Here is a 20638-nt window from a genome sequence, read left to right as displayed (position 1 = left end):
TATTAATGAGTCAATTTCCAGTCATTATGTACCGTCAGGAAGTTCCGGCAAATATCCACATTTCAGGTGTTTCAGGGTTTGAAATCAATGTATTTTAAGTTTATTCAATATAGAAAACTACAGTGTACAAGTCTTACATGCAACCTTTGGTTCGTGACAGACATGCAACTTTTCAATGTTGTATTACAAAGCTCATTGCGATAGGCCTTTATATGAAAATATGTGTTCACAGTGCCAAGAGTTCTACTTTTTGGTTTATCGACACCCCCCCCCCCGTCTGGTCAGGCGCGGGCCTGTCAGTTGTATTTGTTGGTTACTAAACTCCACTTTGGCGCGGGCCGGCGTATCACGCGACTCGGAAGCCAGTCGATCTGAGTAGATTGTTAACACTTTGACATTCAATACATTAGGGACTCATAAAATCGCACAAAAATGGAATTGGGTGCAAACATCCAGAAAAACTAGATCCGTGTTTCGTCTTCGCGTCAGGGTTCGACATTATTCCAATTGTGTCGAGTTCGGGCACGGAATTCACTTAAAACGCAGTGGAACTCATTAAGTGCAACGCATCGGCAACCTGCTTTGAAGTTGACTGTGCATGGTCGTGCCGCCCAGGCCTTCAGCCGTCAATCAACCACGTTTTTCTGGGCACCATTCATTGTGCCACTCCACAGTTATGTGTCCATACGCGTCTAAAGTAGCAATAAAGCGTGTGTTTGTTCTTTATTAAATTTGACCTTGTGAGTCTCTACTGTTCTCCCGTCCTTACTTTTGAACAAAATGTAGTTGAAACAGATTTCGATTCGATTCATTATGGTAATTTGTTCTTGATTTTTAGTCTTGTCAGTAGGCGAATTAATATTTATCCTTAATGAGGGTAAATGGGCATTTGAATGCGCAAATGGCGTGGTCGTTGTGTGTGCTTACATTGATGCTATTTTTATTCATGTTTGGGCTGTCGCTCCGTTGATTCGAATTGTCCATGAAAAATCTTGAAATTCGGACAAAATGACGACTGTGTCCGTCACCAGAGCAAAGTCAGAGTACATTCAACCCTCCACAACAACACAGGTAACAAAGCTGTATTTATTAAACTATTTTATTGCGATTTATGGTCGGTATGTTTCTCTCGTAGGCTTGGCCTAGCATCGTTCGTTCATAACTTCCGTGAGCTAACCCACACCCACACCTAAAACCCGCCCATCATCCGTCCCCCCGTGAAAAGAAATTAACTAAGAACAAAACCCGAAATACTACACTGAAGGTTGTTGTTCTCACCTCTTGCACAGGGAGATAATAGTGGCCAACAGCAACCATCTCCTCTTGCTTTGCTGGCAGCTACATGTAGTAAGATAGGATCTCCGCCCGAAGAAGCGGTGAACACGGCAACAACCACTGCCATCCGGTTCGTGGGGCAGAATCAGAGCTTCCAACCGGCAGAAACACAAATTTGTGTGGGAGCCAATGGCGTAATTGCCATCCCTGCTGCACAGCAACAGACACAATTCCAGACCATCTCTGCTTTTCCCGTTCAGATAGGTGCACCGCCAATCGTTCAACCGCAGCAACAGCAAGTTATAGAGACGAACAAACAGGTAACGACTAGCAACACAGCCAACGTTCTGAACTGGAATCCCCAGCAGCAGATTGTACAGCCGGCTCAGATTTTGACAGCTGCAGCAGCCAACTCTAACACCAGCAATGCCGCAGCAGGAACGGGCAATGTCCAGTACAACATCATCCCTCAGATTCAGTTGGACGCAGATGGCAATATTATTGCCAATCAGATTGCCAGTGCTATTAACCAGTCACCAGCTATCATTCGATCCCCAGCGCCAAACATTGCAAGCCTTGCCCTCCAGAATGGGCAACTCATCCAGACACAGGCGAGTCCAATCGTACAGAACATTGGCACTGCACCCCGAGTTGCTTCTCAACCGATAACATTCCAACTGGCACCCATGGTTAACACTGCAGGGAATGTGACTGATCAGCAGCAGCAGCAAGTGTACAGCATAGTTGCTGCATCACCCATACAACAAGATTTCACAAATACCGTTCAGCTCCAGCCACAGCAATTTCAAGCACAAGCACAGCAGATAGTAACAACGGACCAGACTTTGCAACAGCAGAACCAACAGCCTCAACAACCCCAGCAGATCTCTGTGGCACAGGTCGTCCCACAGCAGCAGCAGCAGCAAGTGCACCAACAGCAACAGGTCGTAATTCCTCAGCAGTCAACTCCAATCCCTGTCAGTATCAACATGGCACAACCAGTTCAAGTGAGGTTTAACTCCTCTTATTCAAAACAGGGGGCTTGTGTTTATTTCCTGGAAAAATTATACAGAGGAACATCTAATATTGAAGTAGCATTATGATTGTTTGCTTCTTGAGAGTGTAACCACAGCAGAAATTGATTGTGGTAAAAAAAAGGAATATTTCCCGTTGGTATTCAAACAGCTACCGGTACAGTATCTGCAACCTTTGTGCATGTCGATGTATGTTACTTAAGCTGTTGCGCTTGGACTTGTATTGTCCCTAGTAATTAATTTTCTGCTGTTGATTTTATCATATAACAGCTCCAACAACAGCCTCAGCAGAGTACAGTGGCCATTCAACAGCAGTCACAACAAATCACTAACATCCAAGCTAGCTCAGCGCAGCCACAGCAGCAACAGCAACAGAGCTTTACTGTGCAACCTGTCCAACAGACATACACCATCCAACAAGGTACCGGGCTACCCATTATCAACACTTCACAGCAGACATTCACTATCCCTGCCCAGGCTGCAACAGGTCAACAGGCCATCCAGAATATCATCCTACAACCACAGAATAATGTCCAGACTATCCAATTGCAAGGGCAACAGCAGATGGCTACAATACTGCCAGGTCAGATCTTAACAGCCCTGCGTTCCCCCAACAACACTCTCAACATCCAAGGTGTGCAAATACAGGGATTAAGCATCTCAGGAGCAGTGTCGCAACCACAACAGATACTGACCACGACTGCAGGAACAGGGAACGTGGGTTCGGTTGCGGCAACACAGGTGGTCACTGCATTACCCAGTATCAACTTGTCAACTGGAGGTAACATGGTGCCTATGGGAGTACAGATTCAACAGATGCCTACAACAACCGCAGCATCATCAAATGCAAGGGCTGCTTCTGTAACCGGTGAGTTTCTTACAAAGTGGATTTTCTTTTCTTTCAGAAATCACTCACTTCTTCCTTCACTGGTTTGGCTTTTGGAGGACATGTATATGATATGTAACTGTTTGAAGGTTGTGTGTGAAAAAGATTCACTTCATTCTTTCCAATTCTGTTGTTTACTTTTGCAATTTTGTGTTCTTATACTACTTGTAGATACTGGTAGATATTTTTGCAGTGAAAAGTAAAAAGTAGGGAGGGTCTGAAATTATAGATTTAACTTTGATAACTCCAAACGGCTGAATGTAACACTGCAAGTTATACTTAAATTTAGGCAATCAGATCTACTTATATGTAAGTCATCTCCATTTTTTATTCCATTGACCCTAACAGACCCAAATCCTCCAAGTTCAGTACAATTTCACATACACCCCTGGGGGTTAGGGTTACAGTAGAAGTAGGCAGTTATTCACATCAGCACAACTACATGCTTTGCCAAAAATAATGACATCAAGTGAAGTCCAGAGGCATACATGTACATGTACATTTTGCATACGGACATGCCAGTGGGCATGTTTACACATGTACATGTATATGAACAGGAAAGCAATTTGATATCGTACATGTACATGTACATCTTTCTTGTGAGGTGCATGACTTGTCAGCAATGAACCAATCAGGTTGCAGCTTACCCAATGGTCGACAGGTCAGGGGGTGTGGCTAACTGCCATTTGGGAGTTATATCCCGTTCCACTGACTAATATTTCTGTAAAGACAGTCTGAGACATAATATTACGTTGATGCAAGAACTACATGTATATATGTACATTTACATTTATAGGAAAACGCATGATTTTCTGTTCACACACTTTTTCCAAATTATATGCATTTATTTAATACATTGGGTAATATTTGTTTGCATGTGACTTTTAGACGCAAATTAAGATACAGTAGTCAGCAACAAAAAGTTTGCTTAATATGACTGGGTGCAACAATAACAAGAATTTCATGTAGAAATGTACTTTGGTCCCAAATTGTTCAGATTTAGTTGGATGTAGCAGGCTTTAATTATGCCTTGTATTACTTTTAAACATACAGAATAAAATGTTAAAACTGTTTTGCTATAGGGCATTTGCATTTGATTTGTGTCTGCATGTTTCAGGTTGTTTGCCTTGTTCATCACATTTTTGCTCTTTCACATACATGTATGTGACCTGTCACCACAAAATGAGCTGATACATGTACAGTGTATTTATGTTTTGGAATTCAACACAAAGTGAGTTTTCCAACAGTCTACTCATGGAACACTTGGGGTAAAAGTATACATGTAAGTTGACAATGTGACATTATCGTGGCAGCTTTGCATTTCTGACATTGTTTTAAAATTCTGACTTCGCTCAAAAAAGGTTATCAAAATTGCTGTGAAAATGACTTTTTTAAGTATATGATCCTATGAAATATTTGAGACGGATTACTTGTTCCAAATATTAACCCTAACCCTCCTCAATCCTTCACCTGTTGGAGGATTGAGGAGGGTTAGGGTTAAAAAAAAATAAATTGACCTCCAATATGGCTTTGAATCCTCAAATTGGAAAGAGCGTATGTGACTTTACACTCATTTTGTCGTGACAGGTTACATATTCATTGTTTATTATTGAGCCTGAGTCTGCATTCTTTGATGATTTGATCCTGCCTATTTTTGTGTCAGTTGAATGCTATGTTTTTCATTCCTGGTTGTGGATAGGTCTAATAATTCAACAATGATAGGTTGGTATTTGGGGTCAGTGTGTTAACTTGGTGGTAATAAATCAGCCATAGTTTTGCACCCTCCAAGCATGTGCAGATCCCATGAATATTTTGTGACTTTTGCCCTCCACCATTCAAATCTGAAAAAAGTTGTGTCTTGCGTGGTTTTCAACATCTAATATGCCCCACTTTGGCTATGAAGATTCAAACAACCTTTAGTTTTGCTCTTGAGTAGAAAGTGGCTGAAAGTGAATTATGTCATTTCTGACAGTTGTGTTCATGCCCACAGTGCATCATCATGTGGAAAAGCAATTCAGATTTATTGAAACAGATGTTATTTGAGATCAAATTCCATTTGTTGCAATAAGTTAAAGTCACAAGAGCTGTCCTGTGCTCACAAATTGTCTTTCTGGTTGTTTGTTCACTCGACACAAAGTGGAAGAAAACCCAACACAATTGTATCCATCACATTTAAGTTGAATTTGATAAAGAACAGGATCACAGTTTTAAGAATACTCAATATCAGTGATTGGATACAAAATTGTTGAACTTCATACAAATGTTTCAAATTAACAATTGTATTGATTAAATTCATGTTTATTGCATTGCAATTGCATTGATCTTATTCATAAATTTGCCTTGTGAAAAAAAGATGAATTGGAACCTAAATACTCGTATATGTAATTTAAATTTGGTTGTGCATTTCCAGTTAATTACATGCACATGCACATGTCCGTAATATGCATAATGTACCATGGAAAATACATTTATTGTGAAGTTATACAATTAGCCGCAGTTTGAAATGTTTCAGTCCGAGTGGTGAAATGGAGTACAATGTGTGGTTTATGATACTTGTCTGCTCACCATTATACATGTACATGTACCATATGTGGTCCCCATGGATCTGTTTGCGTCAATGGTTTCATTTTCTTCCTTTAGGGAAATTCTATATCATTGACAACCAACTGTAATCTCTCTTAATCATGCCAAAGCTATTAACTTCATGCATTTGCACTAACTATCTGTATGAGCCATCTCAGTATGCAATTATACTAAGTATCTATAGATGGGATTTTTGGTAATGTACCCTGCTCATTTTCTTTGAATGTACATGTACATGTATGATGTCATCCTCAACAATTTAAAATACCCCATGTATTTAATTTAAAATGGATAAAAAGATATAAACGACTTCATTAGAAAAAAATGCTTGATAAAAGGAACTACATGTACATGTGTACATTTTTTATGTATTTAGATTGGATCTAATACAGTGTACCTTGTTAAAATTATGTTAGCATGCTCAGATGTAGATTTACATATATGCATGTACAACGTAAAGGTTTGCAGTAAAACCCTAATACATGTACAGTTAACTCTCATTAATAAAGTGACGGGGACTTCACAAATTAGTATGTTGTAACTATCGATTTGTTTTAAGAGGAGTGGAAAAACAAAGAAAACAAAGGTATTTAAGAAATTTGGATTCTCAAAATCTGTCCTTTGTAACAGAACTTGGTTATAACAGTGTTCTTTATAATGAGTGTTGACAGTACACAAAAGTACTATATACATGAGCTCTGAAGGGTGTCCTTTTTCTCCTAGTACAATGTACATCACCATATTCATGTCTATTCATCTCACTGAACGTTTCCCTTTTCTGATCAGTGTTGATAGTTCTATAGCTGGAAACAAATGAAAATGAGCATTTTTAACCATTGACCCCCGTTAAAATTGCTTTGTTATGAAATGAGCCACTTACATGTAACTCCTTGACCTTCAGTTCCAGACTATAAAAGAGTTTCCTTTCTGAAACAAACACTGCTAACAGTTCATTTCTTCTTCTCTTAAAGAGCTTTCTGCTGCATTTAGTTTACAAGTACAGTGTAGCAATTGACACATGTATAACAAATGCCAGTCTGCTCTACTTCTAAAGTTTAATTAATCGGTACATGTGCCTGGTCCCCTTAAATATTTGTCATACCCAATTGTGAATTGTTAAAAATATTAATCACACTTTTTTTGTTCTCAATAGCTTCCCAGCAAGCTAATGCCATCCAAGACAAGAAATGGCAGGGACAGACACAGGTCATTGCCCAGGTACAGCCTAGTGCTACACTAAGTATGGACAATTCGTTTGGTGGATCAGATGAAGAGGACAATCAAGGCCAATCTACTCAGCCGACACAGAAAAGACTGCGACGGGTGGCATGCACGTGTCCTAACTGCAAAGACAGTGAAGGAAGGTACAGTAGTGTTTTTGTTTGTTTGTGTTTCCCTGCTGAGATCCTTCTTTATTTTCTAATTCCATTGTCTGTACATGTGAAAATTCACATCATGCACCATGTTGGCACTTCCCGTCACATAGGAATTTAAATGCTGAAGGTCGCAAGAAGCAGCACATCTGTCACATTTCAGGATGCGGTAAGGTTTACGGTAAGACGTCCCACCTCCGGGCACATCTGAGATGGCACACAGGAGAGAGACCCTTTGTCTGCAACTGGTTGTTCTGTGGCAAGCGATTCACAAGATCAGATGAACTACAGAGGCATCGGCGGACCCACACAGGTAAAGCGTAAAGGCAATACATGTAACATTTTGGCTATGCAGTGCCTCCGAACATGGTCTTACACAACTGCAGTTTCTGTCATTGCATACTGTTATGGCATAAAATACTGTACATCAAGTGGCGCTTGGTGTTAAGGAGTACTTTAAGCAGTCTGGAACCAGATCAGTACTGACTTCAGACCAATGTTGTTGTCTAGACCAAGCATAAGACCAGTCATAAGTAACAGTGTGAACAATGACAAAGGAATGCTTTTCTTGTAGTTTATTTGAATAGCTTGTGACTTGAATTCAGACTGGAGGTCTTGTGCTGTCTTTTGTGGTCTTGTAAAGATCTTAAGTATTCTCGACTACAACACTGCTACAGACAGCTCCTGTAACGCATGCAGATGTTGAATTTAAATTAAACGTAGTTTCCTTAGGGAATGTTTCATGATAGTTTTTGGTTTCAGCAAAATTTTATAATGAAGATAAAGTTTCCAGAGGTTACTGAAATGCTGAAGTTGCTGGAATTGGTATCTGTTACTACAAGAATTTCCATTGTGATCACTAATTATTAATTGAACGAATACAAGTACATTTACATGTGTATGTGTTTAGCTAAGATGGACTACAGATTTGTTGCCCCTGAAAATAAGTGTGTATTTTTAGAGTTGTACCAAAAATTATAAGTTTGGTTTGGGTAGTGTTCATTCATAAGCATATGGGGGCTGGGACTTTTAACTCTTTTTGGTAGTTTTTAATCTTGCTGTCTTATTCCTTTGTGTTCAGGGGAGAAACGTTTTCCCTGCCCTTATTGCTCCAAGCGCTTCATGCGGAGTGACCACCTGTCCAAACACGTCAAGACGCACAATAATAAGAAGGGAAAAGATGGGGATTTCGAAGAAGGCTCGGTGGCTCTCGACAGTAGTGAAGTGGTGTCCACACCTGACAATGAAACACTCACAAATGCAGTGGTCTTACAGATGGGTGATAGAACCCTAGATGCCAGTTAGTGGCAACCATTTGATTGGTTTCTTTATGCTTAATTTGTGAAAGACGACAGTTCATTTGTGTTTTGAGGCTTGATATTTGGGATGCCTAGGCTAAACCTGTCTTTCCATGTACATGTATATTCTTGGTATAAAGAAGTGAAGAAGGTAAACAGCTTCATCAGGTAATGGAAACTTAAACTTCGGAAACTGCATTTTTCTTGATTAAGTTGTAACAGTTGAGATAACAACTACATGTATAGTTATTGCTTTTAAAAGCAATCACTGTCCAAAATTAGGATTTTTTGTACTAACTCATTTCAAGATACACAGCATTGGATACATACAGCAACATAATTGACCTTAAATGACCATGCAATGAAATTTCAAATGATTGTAGCTGTATTTTTTTCTCTTGTAACTACACTGTAAATAACAAATCTGAAATATTTGTAAATACATTAAGAAAAAGCCAGATTATGCTGTACAGAACTTGCCTCTAAATTCTTATCAAACATTAACAACTGTATACATGTACATGTATAAACTTTTTTCAAATCTTGAAAACAAATGCATGGAATTAGATGTATCATTTGCTGTCCCAGTCCTTTGTAATTATGTTCACATATCTTTATCTTGAACTTGATCATTTTATTGACTGTTATTAAGTGTAATTGCTCAATAACCCCTCTTCTGAAGGAGTTTCCACCTTCACAATTTATACAATGCCTCACTTTGAAATCTGAAAACTTGTCAAACAATTTGGGAGGCTGAAATTTTTCTTGTTTTTGAAGGTACATGTACAGATATTGTTTTGAGTTTCAAAAAGTGAAATAAAGTGAAAGTCAAGGAGAATGTTTGCTATCCTAAGCAAATCTGGAATTATTCTTCCCACTCATTAAAGATTTTATGTGCAAAATTTTAAATCGGGAACACAATTGGATATTTATCTGCCTTTTATCATCCAAGCTTTTTTTCTTATTGCAACATTATAGTTTCAATGTTTTCTGCTGGAATGTATGCAGTATTCTTGCTTTCAAGTATTTATGAATGAAGCTGTTTTGTAAACTCTCAAATGTGTGTACATTATGTGTGATGTACTTATATAGTTACATTATACAATAATACCACTTGAACAGACAAATTGATACGATTTGTGTTTTGGTTTCTTTTGTGGCAGCGTGTAAAGATTAAATTACTGCATGTTTAATTGGGCTTTCAATCAGTGTTAGGGTTTGGAAATCACTAAACGTATACATGTGCAAAGTTACCAATAATAGAGATTTCAACATACATGTTTGAAAGAAAAGACAGTGCTTTTTTTACTTTGAGGTCCACAGGAAGTCAAGTACACTGTACATGTATTGCAACGTACATGTACATATACGTACGTGTACATTTGCATGTAGTTGTTTTGATGAACTTCATGCATCACGCAGCCAAATCGAAGTGCGCCACCAAGTGATTGATGGTGAAAATTGGAGCGTTATGTGTTCTCTTAACGGGGAGGTTTCGTTGGTGTCTGAATTGAACAAATTTTCTCATGGTAAGTTGAAACATTGACACTATATGTGATCCATAATGAGACCAAGTTAACCTTCCATCCATAGTTTTATCACTTTGCCAATTAAAATGATTGAATGTTTGAAAAAGGCTTTTGATATGTGGCTTATTTTCACTACGGGACTTTTCGTGTCGTCATGGTCGCTCCATAGACCTACACGTACATGTACATGTATGGTACAGTGTATCGTTGACTCGTACGTAGGCCTACAGTACCCCTAGAACTGGGTCCGACGTCCACTCCTCTCTCGTGGGACAGGAGCGGACGTCGGACCCCACAGTTCTGTGGGTAGGCCTACATGTGTACATGTAATGTATCACAACTTGATGCAGAAAGAAAGCACTAGCCTAGATATGAGGCAGGCTGCATGCTGCAGCATCTTGACGCAACTTTGTCATGTTGTGTTCAAAACCTGCTAGTGCTACACTTCCAGAGTTTAGGCCTGGTGGTACATTTTCCAATAGGCCCAGGCTAGAGTCATTTTCAGATTTTTCTTGGTTCCAGATTAGACCTAGGTCTACCCCCTGAACTGTGGAAGCGGGGCGGATGTCGGACCCCACAATTCTGGGGGTAGTTTCAGATCACTTAAAAAGACAAGCAATCTTTCTTGTCTTTGTGCTTGTTTGTGTGTTATTGTCCAACTTATTTCAGACGAGTGTTGTTTTCAAAGTACCGTACATGTAGGCTGTAAACTTCCTGCAGGCCTACAGATTTCATTTCCAGAAAAGTTCAAGGAAAGGAATTTTGGTCAGATTTCACACTTTCACTTTGACATGTTTCACAGTCTGTCGAACATCACGGGAGCCAAAAAATCAAGAAAAATATACAGGGCTAAACCTCACTCAAGGTGGTTCCAAGTACTTTTTTCACACTCAACAGTCACATAAACTCTCTCATCAAATGTCTATCATTTGGAAGTGACTTTCAAAATCTCAATTTTTTGAAGATGTGCCAAAAGCTGAATGTATATTTTTTCCTGGTTTGGGATTGTGCATGTTTATATGTAATACACGTGGCAAACTGAACTAGGCCTAGTACACTTACTCAAATATACCAGCCACGATGCACCCTTCATTCTAGCTCAACATTGCTGCTCAATACACCGGTCACTCGCACTAAGACTTAATGGACACGGTTCCACCATCGCTTTAGAACTCTCTTCCACACCATATCAGAACTGTCAATACTAAAAATGAATTTACAACACTCCTTAAAACTTACCTGTTCCATTAATTGCTTTTGTTTCTTGTGAAGCGCATCGGGACTTTGGTGTGATGCGCTATATAAAAACTGTGTTGTTATTATTATTATAACACACGCATAAAAGGTACATAGGTATGTGACACTGACATACAAGTGTAAATTAAAGGATATGACCACTTTGTGGCTCAGGGGGATATAATCAGTAGCCTTCTGTCATTGTCTGTGCAGCTGAAAAAGGTTAATCATATTTATGCAAGTTATAAATCCTTTCTAATTCACTGGAATTCTGATACATGTATAAACCAATTTTCTCTAAGTTAAGAAATTCTTTGCATTAGAAATTCAGGTTGTGGACAAAATTTCATACTCATTGGCCACTTTCCAAGAACTATACTGTATTTGTTTACAGACTAAGCTAATAAAACTCTTACCCTCGACATTTGAAATTTTAAGAAAGTTTAACGCACCATCTTTGTAGATAAATTTTGGATGATTTTGAACACTGTGTTACAGTACATGTCCACATGATCAACTACAGGTTGTAGGCCACCATGACAGCCATGTTGACATGAATGGTATCAGAGAAAAACCTGTTGTTTTTTTTAGTGTGAAATGGGCCCCTTTTTTTAAACCTGTCTCCCAAGTTACATTACTAAACCCCTGTCACAAGTCTAGCTCCCTCCCTAAAAATATTGTTGCCTCTTTTTAAATGCCGTTGAGATTCAAGAAGTGTAAAAAAAGTGGCTAATGGGTATGAAATTTTTCCCTTAGGCTGTTACGGTGGTTCAGACTGAAAAAATGGAATTCCTGTTTGATTTCCTAAATACGCACGAAGAAGTTTTTGAAGTGAAGCGGAACAAATTAAACTGATCTACTAGTAGAACTACTTGAAGGAAAAGTCTCATTGTCACTTTATCTACGTGTACATGTTTCCTGTAAGACCAAATTAAAACTTTAGATTAAAAAAAAAATTTTGTAGTATCTCCTGCACATGAGATGGACTGCTGAACACATTTCAATAGAGTTTGAGGATTATTTGAGCCACAGGTACATGTATGCTTATCAATCTGAATTATGTTCCTGATCTGGAACTAGGAAAAGACTGTTTTAGAAATGATTTCCTGTCCCAGTCCAAGTCATTCCAGTATTTTAGCAATGAGGCCAATTGATTTTCATTGAGATTATAACTGATGAAAAAAATGGAGGCAGGATACAATATGTACCAGTACACATGCATTTGCAGGCTTCTGCACAAACTCTTGTGGTGGACATTATAGGGCTATCATGTACAGTACAGGTAATGCTGCAATGGTGCTGGCTGGCATTTAACAACTGTTGCCTGCAGTGTAGGGGTCCGTGGTGTTTTGTACACCTGTGGGGGCAAATGGCTCTCAAGGCAATGCCAAGGGTGCCATTTGCCCCCAAGGTTGTACAAAACCCATGGATCCCATCACTGCAGGCAACAATTGTTTTGTTATACCATGGTCATAGATTTCACTGGAATGCTCTTATATCTGTAATATGTGCACAAGAGAAGATACAATGGCACGAGCGTTTTATATAAACAGCTATGACAATCGCAGCAGAAGCAGTGATCAGAGCATACAAGTACTTGTGTTCCACGAGTGAAGTGGTACCACTGCGGCTATGCACCCTTATACCCAAGGTTACACAATCACAATGCAGTAGATATGACACATCAACTCTGGGAAAGATCACCGTGATCCATCATTTTTTGTGGCCCGGCAACATCGCCAGTGCACGTGACGCTTGAATGATACATACATGTACATGTACGAGCTTGTGACATATCACACGATTAGTTCGCGACCAATATAAATTCACTATCTATGACAATACATGTAAATTTTGAACTGCGCTTGGGTAGAGAGTTGGCTGAAATTTGTCTTGTGGGTTTTGAAGGAACTCAACACTTTTTTTTTAATAGAGTCAGGTAGGAGGTTCCATTGTGGGATTGACCTTGGGAGTGGAGGTACATGTACCAGTACATGTAGCTGATTTTGTTTGCCTGGATGCGTTAAAGATTTATAATGATGTTAGTCTGTCTTGTACATTTTATGGATAATTGATTTCTAGATTGATGATCTCGCATGGGGGATACTAGTAGGCCTTTTATATGTACTGTACTTGGAATTTTGATTCTCTTTGTAAATGGTGCATACATGTAGTTGTGCTCTTGTAGGCTTGACTTCCAAAGGGTCCCAGCCTTGTACATGTACATGTAGCACACTGTGCATTGAGATGATCCTTGACAAGCGATTGTAGTTTGTTAAAACAACTTTACATGTAGCTGTGCGCCTCTGAACTTACATGTACATGTACCCTGATGGTGTTATGTTAATGAAGGTCCCAAATGGCATAACAATATTCTAATAGTGGTGCAATAAGTGGTTTGTACCGGTACATGTACATGTATGTATTTCTTTGATGTGTTTATCACAGCTGGATTATGTTCTCTTGAGTTGGCCCAGAGTTTTGTGTCCATTGACTGCAAGTTGTAGATCATCACCCATCCTGCACTGGTATAAGATTGGTTTCTGTTTATGAGTCACTCTCATTGAGAAACATTTGAATTGATTTAACCTTGTTTGCTTGGTGGATTCCCAAGTGCACCGGTGGTTAATGACTTGATGTCTTGTTGCAAGATTTTACCAGAGTCCCCAAAAGTATCAGTTTCCCTTTACAAGATGCAGTCATCAGATTGGCGGATTGTTTACACACATATATGTAGACCAAGGATAAGGGCCCTTGCACTGTAGACCAAGAATAATAAGGCCAGGGCCCTGTGGTACCCCTGAGGGCCCTGACAGAACTGGTGATATACACACACATACACATACACATAGCTGTGAAGATTCACAGTCAACAACCACTTTCTGGTATCAATCAGTGAGAAAGCAGTCAATCTACATGTACATGTAAGTATGAATGTTATTTTGGATTCCTAAATGTTCCAGCTAAGCTACATGCACCATAGAATTTTTTGATGGCAACAGTAGCAAAACCTCATCGCAATTAATGATGATGAGATCATCTTTACTGTTATTACATATCTAAGGTTACCAGTATTTAGAAGTACCGTACATACATATACACATGTACATGTAGTTGATCAAAGCTGACAGTAATACATGTATCTCACATAACCCATGACCTGCCCTTTAAAAAAAAAAACAAGTTGTTGGTCAGCTAAAATCCCATACTGCTCAAAGTGATTCATGATATGGCTGTGAATGATATGTTCTGGGACCTTGCAAATTTTGGATGAGAACAAAACTAGATGATAATTTGCAGGGGCAGACTGGTTATTCTTGTTATGGATCAGTGTGATGTTTGTTGTTGGTTGTATCGTCACATGTATATGTACATGTACATACCGGTACTGAGCGAAATGGGCAGTTTGCTGCATCAGTTTTATCTGTTGCACTTGACATGATACAGTTTGCAATGTGAAGTGGTGAAGCACCAGACACTTTCCTACTTTTTGGACTTCACATACAGTAATTCCAAAATGGGTTGGTGTTTTCTGATTTGAGATTGACTGCAAAGATATCTTTGTAAAATCTGTGGGTTCTCCTAATCTTTCTGTCAACTTGCCTGCAGACGTTTTTGGAACTTTGACGAACAAGATGTGGTACCAAACTTTCTTGCTCGATTGTAGAGTCACTTTTTAATGTTTGTGTCCCTTTTGGTCTCATCTGCTTATTTTAGATAATTTTAGAGAAGGGTTCACGAAGGTGTGTACATGAATAATAGAAATCCTTCTCTCAACACTGGTGTGCGAACCGGTCATATGGAAAAATTTCTTGACATCAATGTGGAGCTTGTGTCATTAACTGTGTGTACATGTATGTACATGTATTACAATTTTCTGTTTTAAGTGTTAGTGTTACCAATATGTACAGTATGTAAATGTTTGTACATGTAGGCAATTTAATTCATAGAACAGATACATTTCAATGGCGCAACAACCTTTATTGTATGCTGATTATATCCAGCTTTAAATTTGGGTGTCTGAATTAAATTCCTTGTGTTTTAATAGAGTTTCCCGGTGCTTGTCTCTGGTAAACAATCTTTGGGTCCGGGGGGGTGGGTATTGGATATTCCAACAGCAGTTACTATACTGTACATGTATGTTGCACACACAGGTCTGCCCAATCACGCTCAGGGACATAGCGTGCGTAATTCATTCGGTGCAAAATAACCACACTTTTTCTGCCAGTTGTATTACCACGTACATCGAAAAATAATTCGGTGGTGACAACTGAGAGAAGTGGCAAAATAAGTCTGTCAAGTAACTTCTTCCGCCGGTGCCAGTGGCATAAGAACTCTATCTGTTTGGACGTCATTAATATTTTGTTTAAAACTTTACAAAAACCTGTTCAAACTTAAGGAACAAGCTAGCAGGCCCCCCAAGAAGAATAATTAGACTTTCTGTATCTCTGTTCCTACAGGTTGTCTGAGACATGGATCAAACCAGCACCATGGAAGAAGTGTCTGGAGTAAAGCAAGCAGAAGACAATAAAGAAAAGCTTTTTTGCATCTGCAAGACACCAGATGATGGCGGGTAGGACAGTGTTCCATAGCACACCCTTTACTTTCCATTGTCTGGGGGCACATGACATTACCATGGTTACGAAGAGTAGGGGATGTATACGGTTGCACTGGGGACTGCTAACTCAAAAGGATAGAGTTACCAGGCTTTGTAACACTCCTTAAGCTTCGGTCTGTTGCATTGTGGGGCTGTTAAGCCATGGCAAAGAAACTAAGAGAAGATGATATGCCCCATTTAGGTGTATGTTATCGATGGACCATTCTAATCTAGAAAAAAAGTCATATTACTGGTTGAGAATTGTGGACAGATATAAGGGTAACCAAGGAACTTTTTTGTACATTTATTAAGCATGCTGTACATGTACATTTAGGAGAGCACCTGTACATGTACGTACACAAACTGTAAAATACCCTTGGTCTAGGTACCAAATCTCATTGGTTATTGCACGCACGGCACAGCAGAGCTTTGATGGCCTGGTACTTGTGTGTGTACTTTTTGCATATATGTACATGTACATGTATATGACACCAGGCAAAAGTGAGTGAAGAAATAGCCATTGCCTGAACTTGTAAGAATGATGCATCAGAGTCCTGTACACTCTCTGCATACATGTACATGCAGTAGTTGGGGGTGGTACATGTGTTCATGTCATATTGTGGCGTAGCAATGTCATCACTGGGGATTGGTTGAAGGAAGGAACTTACTGTCCTGGGAAGCAATGAGCAATTAAACCAGGTTGGGCAAGTAAAATCTTATCTCAGGCAAGTAAATTTTCAGTGGTACTTGCCGATGGACAAGTAGTTAACAAATTAATGTTGAGGCCTGTTTGCTTCTCAAGCTGATCGTTACATGCACGCAATACTCATAACATTTTCTAGGTTACCAGTACTTTCAATTTCCGACTGTTTTTAGATTTGTGCACACAAAGAGGATTGATAATCTGGAACGTGAGGATTGACAATCTGGAACGTCTTGCTGCTCACACAGTCACAGAAATTGATGATCTGCACATGTTTTGGGTGTTTGTGCTTGTGTGCATAAATTGCACACTGCATCATTACTTTGCATCATGTTTGCTTGAAGATAAATTCATTATCATGCCAGCACAAGTGGAACATGGAATAATTGAGTGTATGTCTTTGTCCCACATACAGTACGATGAGGTCAAAGGCCAAAAAGTGATACTTGTACCTGTTATATTGTGTTTTTATTTCAAATAATATACATCCGTGTTATTGTACGTAAGTTGTAAAAATGTTGTTACCTGACTGAGAATGAAAAGTCAGTCCAGAAAAGTCACTGCCCCAACTACATGTGTTGCCATTCAGGCTGAGTATAGGTACATGTATGTTGGAGGGAACTTGGAGGCTGACTGGTAATCTTATGAATCTTTTACCAAAAAATCAATCAATCTTTTACCCCAAAAAAGACAAAAAAAGAAATGAGAAACAGGGCTAAAACGTGAACAGAATACTTAAAAAAGCTGAGTTGACTGTAGTCTTAGGGAAATTTCATTCCTGTCCTAGTCATTCTTATATTGTGGGTGTTTGTCTTGGTGGAGAATTTAAAACTAAAACCACTAGTGTGTGTAAGTGATCCCGCAAGACCTACATGTACATGCAGGCCTATAGTACCCAGAAATTTTTCACTGACATTCTCAAATGGGATTGATCTAATTTATGTTTATCAATCCAAGTACCGGTACATGTAGGCACATGTATTGATATAGCTACATGTACGTGGAAAATAGCATCTTACTCTATTTTTTTCTATACCTGTAGGAAAATGAGCCCTCGTTTTTTTAACACATTAGAGAAAAGTAATGTAAAATTCAGCCTTTTACTACATTTACATGTACTTTGTCATTTTTAGTTTTGTTATCAAGTGTCTAAACTTTTGGATGTGGTCATACATACGGTAATGTAATCCCATATTTGTACATGTACAGTGTGTACATAGACTTGAGCTGCACCAGTTTGGATTTCATTGTTTCCAGCATGTGACTTGTTCCAGTTCATTCATTTTAACTATAAACTATACAAATAAAGCTATTAAATTTTCTCTTGTGATTGAGTTTTTCATTTTGAACCCTCTCATAGGTTTTATCTGGGTTGTGACAGCTGCCAAGGATGGTTTCATCCAGCCTGTCTGGGCGTGGCCAAGGAAGACATTAAGAAAGATGACACTTGGCATTGTAATGAATGTAAATCAGTAAATACAACATCCTCAGCAGAGAAAGGTAAGCCTAGTTCCCTGCAAGATACTGTTACTTCAGTATAATGTAGTTTCACCATCGAGGAAAGTCAGAATGATAGTGTTGTTGAGTTCAGCTAGTTTAGTTAAGCGAGTTAAGCTGTTCATCTATTTTAGTTAAGCTACATGTAGGTACATGTAAGCTGTTCATCTATTTTAGTTAAGCTAGGTACATGGAAGCTGTTCATCTAGTTTAATTAAGCCTAGTTAAGCTGTCATTTTGTGTAGCTATTATGCTAATGTATACTGTTAGTTTCCTAAGTGACAGTCAGTGTCACTTCTAATTTTAAATAAAAGGAATCTGGGGGAAGAAAAAAAGATAATTCTGTCGTTAGGCATTAACTTAAAACTAATACAACCAAAGAAAGCCAATAAATCAATCTTGAACTAAAAACCCTTTCTTTTTGATGCAGTAAATATCAGGCTTCACAAATGTTAGCACCAGTGCCTTAGTAGGCACCATCAATATTTTCTCTTGGCTGATATCGATATATCGTTTTTTTATATTGATATTATCAATATTTATTCATTTTAATTGTCACCTTAACTTACAGATCTCACGCCATCTACTGATAGGTGTGAGAGTGGTTTTGGACTCCACATCCTACAGTACACCTTTCTAGACACAACTACCAAAAGTGATCTTCATTTTTTTTGCACCAAAATGTCCCGGATAGTGCAACAGAAGTCATTGTCATCTTTTAAAAATTTTGTAGATGTAAAATCTGAAATGTCCAATCAATCATTGTTATTTTAGATATTATCAAAGAATTATGTTTCTTCAGAGTGGCAATGCATATTTATGATTATGCAAATAAGGGTGGAGTTTGCAGACTGATGTCAATAGAGAATACCAACTGCAACCAGGCTTCAAATTAGAAAAAAATATTCTACGTGCACCACTAGTGCATGCAATTGAAAAAGTTTACGTGCACTTCCGAAGAGTTACATGCACCATTAGCTTATGTAAGAAAACATTAAGAGAGTAGAACATAGTAACTGTATGTTACCCTGAAAGGTTACCTCATTGCAAGCTACATGTATGTGTACTTAACTAGCTCTCAAAAACTTGACCATGTAAACACATGATACGGTAAACGTAGAGTATGCATGAACATACTGTTCCTGTACATTTGACGATGCAACGGAATCATACAACACACACGCACGTGCGCTCTATAGGGGTTGGTAACAATGCATCAATTGCTGTAACCCCTATGCTAGTCTTTCCTCGAGGTAAAGTTGACTACATACAAGTTAGCTGCATGTACATGTATGTGCACTGTGCCCGGTAATGCCAACGTTCTGTGCGGTTGTATTTAGGCTAGGTCCATGGTGGCACTACAGAGTACAGAAGTGAATATGTCACATGCACAGTTATATATGTAAAAGGTAAATGACATTAACGTGAGAACCAACGTAAGTCGTGGCTTATCGTAAGTTACGGTTATACAAAATACAAATTCATTTCATTCCTGAGTAGCGATATTTTCGGTATATTTTTCAATAACGATGTTTTCAATGTTTCGATATTTTCGATATTTCTCAAAATCTGATATTTTCGATATATCAATATTACCAAATAAAGGTAATTAACATCGGTGATGTCGATTTCAAACCCATATTGAAAATATCAATATATCGATATATCAACAGTGCTTATGCCTTAGTTATATTTTGCAATTAGTTAAAGGAACGATTATGCAACCAATAGGTTTACAGAATCAAAAAATTTATGTTGGCAAGCTTCCTGAAGTCATACATTGTTTTGTGCTTTTGTACATGTACTTCCTTTAGGGGCTAACAAACATGAATGGCCGACTGGACCATTCATGATCCCAGTCACTGAGCAGCCCAATGAGGCCACTGAAACCCCAGACCTTCCTGAGCTACCAGATCTTGGGGATGAACTGGCTGGTGACCTTAACCTTGAGGGCCAAATTGGTCATCAAGGGGAAGGGGCAGGGAACCAGGGATATACCAACAACCAAACAAATGAACTCAAATCAGGAGAAGATATGGAGATGGAAGGACAAACTGCGGAGGATAACAGAGAAGGAATGGCTAGGCGGTCCAGACGGGAACGTTGTTCATGCCCAAACTGTGTCTTAGACAGGAAAAGGTATGGTAGGCATTTTGATTCAGAAATTGAAGTCTGTGGCTTTTGCCTTTTAGTGGTTGTTGAACAAGTCTGTTAATTATTCTAATACTGTACAGGTTGCTCCCCAGAATTTGACAGCTTCAACTTTGGGATAAGCAATCTGCTGTGTACATGTACATTGTATTTGCCAAATCATTGAGGATACCAAGGAAAAAAGACAAAAAGGACTACCTTAAGTACAAATTTTGGACCTGCATATTTGACAGGGACTTACCTGTGTGAATGGTTTTCCTGTCTCCCTTGTTGGTCATGTTGGTATGGTCATGATAAAAGCAGTTTGTGTATCTGGTAACCATCATCCCACCTAGTGGTTTCCCAAAGTTGAAATGTGCAAGCTCTAATACAATACATGTACATGTATGTGAATGCACAGATTGGATACCAAAGAAGTGTAGTTTTGGCAAATCCTAAATAAAAGACCAAATTTTAGTGTACATCTAGGGGTAGCT

At 38.8% G+C, this 20638-nt stretch overlaps 2 protein-coding genes across 4 annotated transcripts in view; both read left to right on the top strand.

Annotated features, from left to right (window-relative positions):
- Window positions 1-895: 895 nt before the first annotated feature.
- LOC110981049 (transcription factor Sp3-like) lies at window positions 896-9580 on the top strand. 2 transcript variants are annotated; one of them, XM_022238219.2, is made up of 6 exons: window positions 896-1071; window positions 1536-2282; window positions 2580-3177; window positions 6932-7142; window positions 7265-7464; window positions 8233-9580. In XM_022238219.2, exons 1-6 carry the CDS (start codon window positions 1009-1011, stop codon window positions 8454-8456), a joined length of 2043 nt encoding a protein of 680 aa, XP_022093911.1. In that variant the 5' UTR covers window positions 896-1008; the 3' UTR covers window positions 8457-9580. The 2 variants fall into 2 exon arrangements, with proteins under 2 accessions (XP_022093911.1, XP_022093910.1); XM_022238218.2 differs by having other exon boundaries at window positions 1290-2282.
- A 296-nt stretch (window positions 9581-9876) lies between these two features.
- The window catches only part of LOC110981050 (uncharacterized), a 27427-nt gene continuing 16665 nt past the window's right edge, over window positions 9877-20638 (top strand). For both annotated transcript variants that reach the window (XM_022238222.2, XM_022238221.2), the window contains exons 1-4: window positions 9877-9978; window positions 15675-15787; window positions 17875-18014; window positions 19826-20150. In XM_022238222.2, the coding sequence (XP_022093914.2) occupies window positions 15687-15787; window positions 17875-18014; window positions 19826-20150 (566 nt within the window). In that variant the 5' untranslated portion in view covers window positions 9877-9978; window positions 15675-15686. The remainder of the gene's footprint in view (window positions 9979-15674; window positions 15788-17874; window positions 18015-19825; window positions 20151-20638) is intronic.

This window comes from Acanthaster planci, linkage group LG03 (genome assembly GCF_054643075.1).
Source record: "Acanthaster planci isolate LZ-2023a linkage group LG03, COTS_SCS, whole genome shotgun sequence".
NCBI lineage: Eukaryota > Metazoa > Echinodermata > Asteroidea > Valvatida > Acanthasteridae > Acanthaster > Acanthaster planci.
The sequence above is the reverse complement of the archived record's forward strand: the minus strand, read 5'-3'. Positions and strand labels throughout refer to the sequence as shown.

Bases quoted from the DNA above. Each gene is read 5' to 3' on its own strand.
- LOC110981049 (XM_022238218.2), top strand. From the start codon at position 1,009: ATGACGACTGTGTCCGTCACCAGAGCAAAGTCAGAGTACATTCAACCC. The intron at 2,283-2,579 runs GTGAGGTTTAAC...ATCATATAACAG, and splicing joins ACATGGCACAACCAGTTCAA to CTCCAACAACAGCCTCAGCA. The intron at 3,178-6,931 runs GTGAGTTTCTTA...TGTTCTCAATAG, and splicing joins AAGGGCTGCTTCTGTAACCG to CTTCCCAGCAAGCTAATGCC.